Source organism: Corylus avellana, chromosome ca9, assembly GCF_901000735.1.
Source record: "Corylus avellana chromosome ca9, CavTom2PMs-1.0".
Classification (NCBI taxonomy): domain Eukaryota; kingdom Viridiplantae; phylum Streptophyta; class Magnoliopsida; order Fagales; family Betulaceae; genus Corylus; species Corylus avellana.
This window is the reverse complement of record NC_081549.1, coordinates 15,422,095-15,423,593: the sequence shown is the minus strand read 5'-3', so window position 1 is coordinate 15,423,593 and position 1,499 is coordinate 15,422,095. Positions and strand designations below refer to the sequence as shown.

General features: G+C 33.7%; 1 protein-coding gene across 1 annotated transcript in view; it reads left to right on the top strand.

Moving 5' to 3' along the window:
- LOC132162356 (carbonic anhydrase Nec1-like) overlaps window positions 1-1,499 on the top strand; it is a 3,978-nt gene that overhangs the window by 681 nt on the left and 1,798 nt on the right. Inside the window, exons 3-4 of the mRNA XM_059572597.1 lie at window positions 843-952; window positions 1,046-1,157. Of these exons, the coding sequence (XP_059428580.1) occupies window positions 843-952; window positions 1,046-1,157 (222 nt within the window). The remainder of the gene's footprint in view (window positions 1-842; window positions 953-1,045; window positions 1,158-1,499) is intronic.

The window sequence follows — 1,499 nt, the reverse complement described above, 5'->3', positions numbered from 1 at the left end:
TCCCAATGATTTCTCATCAGCACTTCTCTGTCCAAATTCCAGAAAAAGAAAATTAATCCTCATTAGAACATCTTCAATGGGTTAGCCATTTTGTCTTAATTAATAGCTAAAATGGCTAACTATTCCACTAAAAACCACCAATAATGCTATATATACTCACTTTCATACATGATGTGGGTTTTTTTGACATGTCCTCACAAGAGGGGAGGGAGGAAGAATTCGAACTAGTAACCTCCACTTTATTAAGCGTGATCCCAGTCGATTGAGCTACCTCTTAGAAGCATACATGATGTGGGTTTAAAATTACTATTAAATTTCAACGGCGATTTTAAAAACTAAATCAGGAAGTGTGTTAACACGACCTGAACTCAACACAAAACATAATAGATGTCATTATTTAACATAACCCATGAACTCAACATGAACTAATACAAAATTAGAAAGTTAGGGTTTAAAATTTTAACCCGTTTAATTAAATGGATTGAATTAGAGTTGATTGATATAGTCTTACATCTATACATTGACAAGACAGAACAACACGAAAATATGAATTACCACGCCCTAGTGTGAACCATATTCACATGTGCATACATTTTTTTCATTAGATTCTTTCTCCATCTATCTTTCTCGAAGGGTTTTCTTTTCTTCTTCTTTTTATATATTTCTCTCTTTCCAACCAAGAACATGCACGCATTTCTTTTATAATTGATTCAATTCATTGCCTCCTCCAAAAGACGGGCAATCGGGCATGCATTCATATTAGAATCTCAAAGTCGGCCACGTACCCGCCTGTGGAGATTTTGTTTCTAATACATTATATATTTGTATGTCAATGGGTGCAGGTACATTGGATAGGTGATCATGCAGGATCAATACAGATCAACGGCACTGATTACTTTCTCAAGCAAGGCCACTGGCACTCCCCTTCTGAGCATTCCATCAATGGCAGGAGGTCTCTCTCTCTATATATATAATAATAATAATAATAATAATAATAGATACTTTTGAACAACTTGGATATAAAAATGATTTGTTTAATTGTTAGGTATGACTTGGAGCTGCATATGGTACACGAAACCTTGAACCCAGGTGTAAAAAACATTGCTGTGGTTGGACTCCTCTACAAGATTGGCCCGCCCGATTCTTTCCTCTCAAAGGTGCGAACCCCGCCACCCTCCAATAATTTTGAATTAATATTTTCTTTTTCCCTTTATTTTTCCTAACCCCAGGTGTTTCTTTTTATTAAATTGAATTAATAAAAAAATTAATCTGCTGATGTGGCAAAATGATACATTTAGTTGGGACTAGCCGGCGTTAAACATTTGGGGGAAAATATAACGATAGGGGTTAATTTGTCTTTTCGATTGACACACCGAGTAAAAATTAAAAAAAAAAAAAATAATAATAATAATAATAATAAAATAAAAAGTTAAAAAATTCTTTTGTTTTAGCGCGTTAGACTCATAGATTTATAAGATAATTACCCAATAATAAATAAA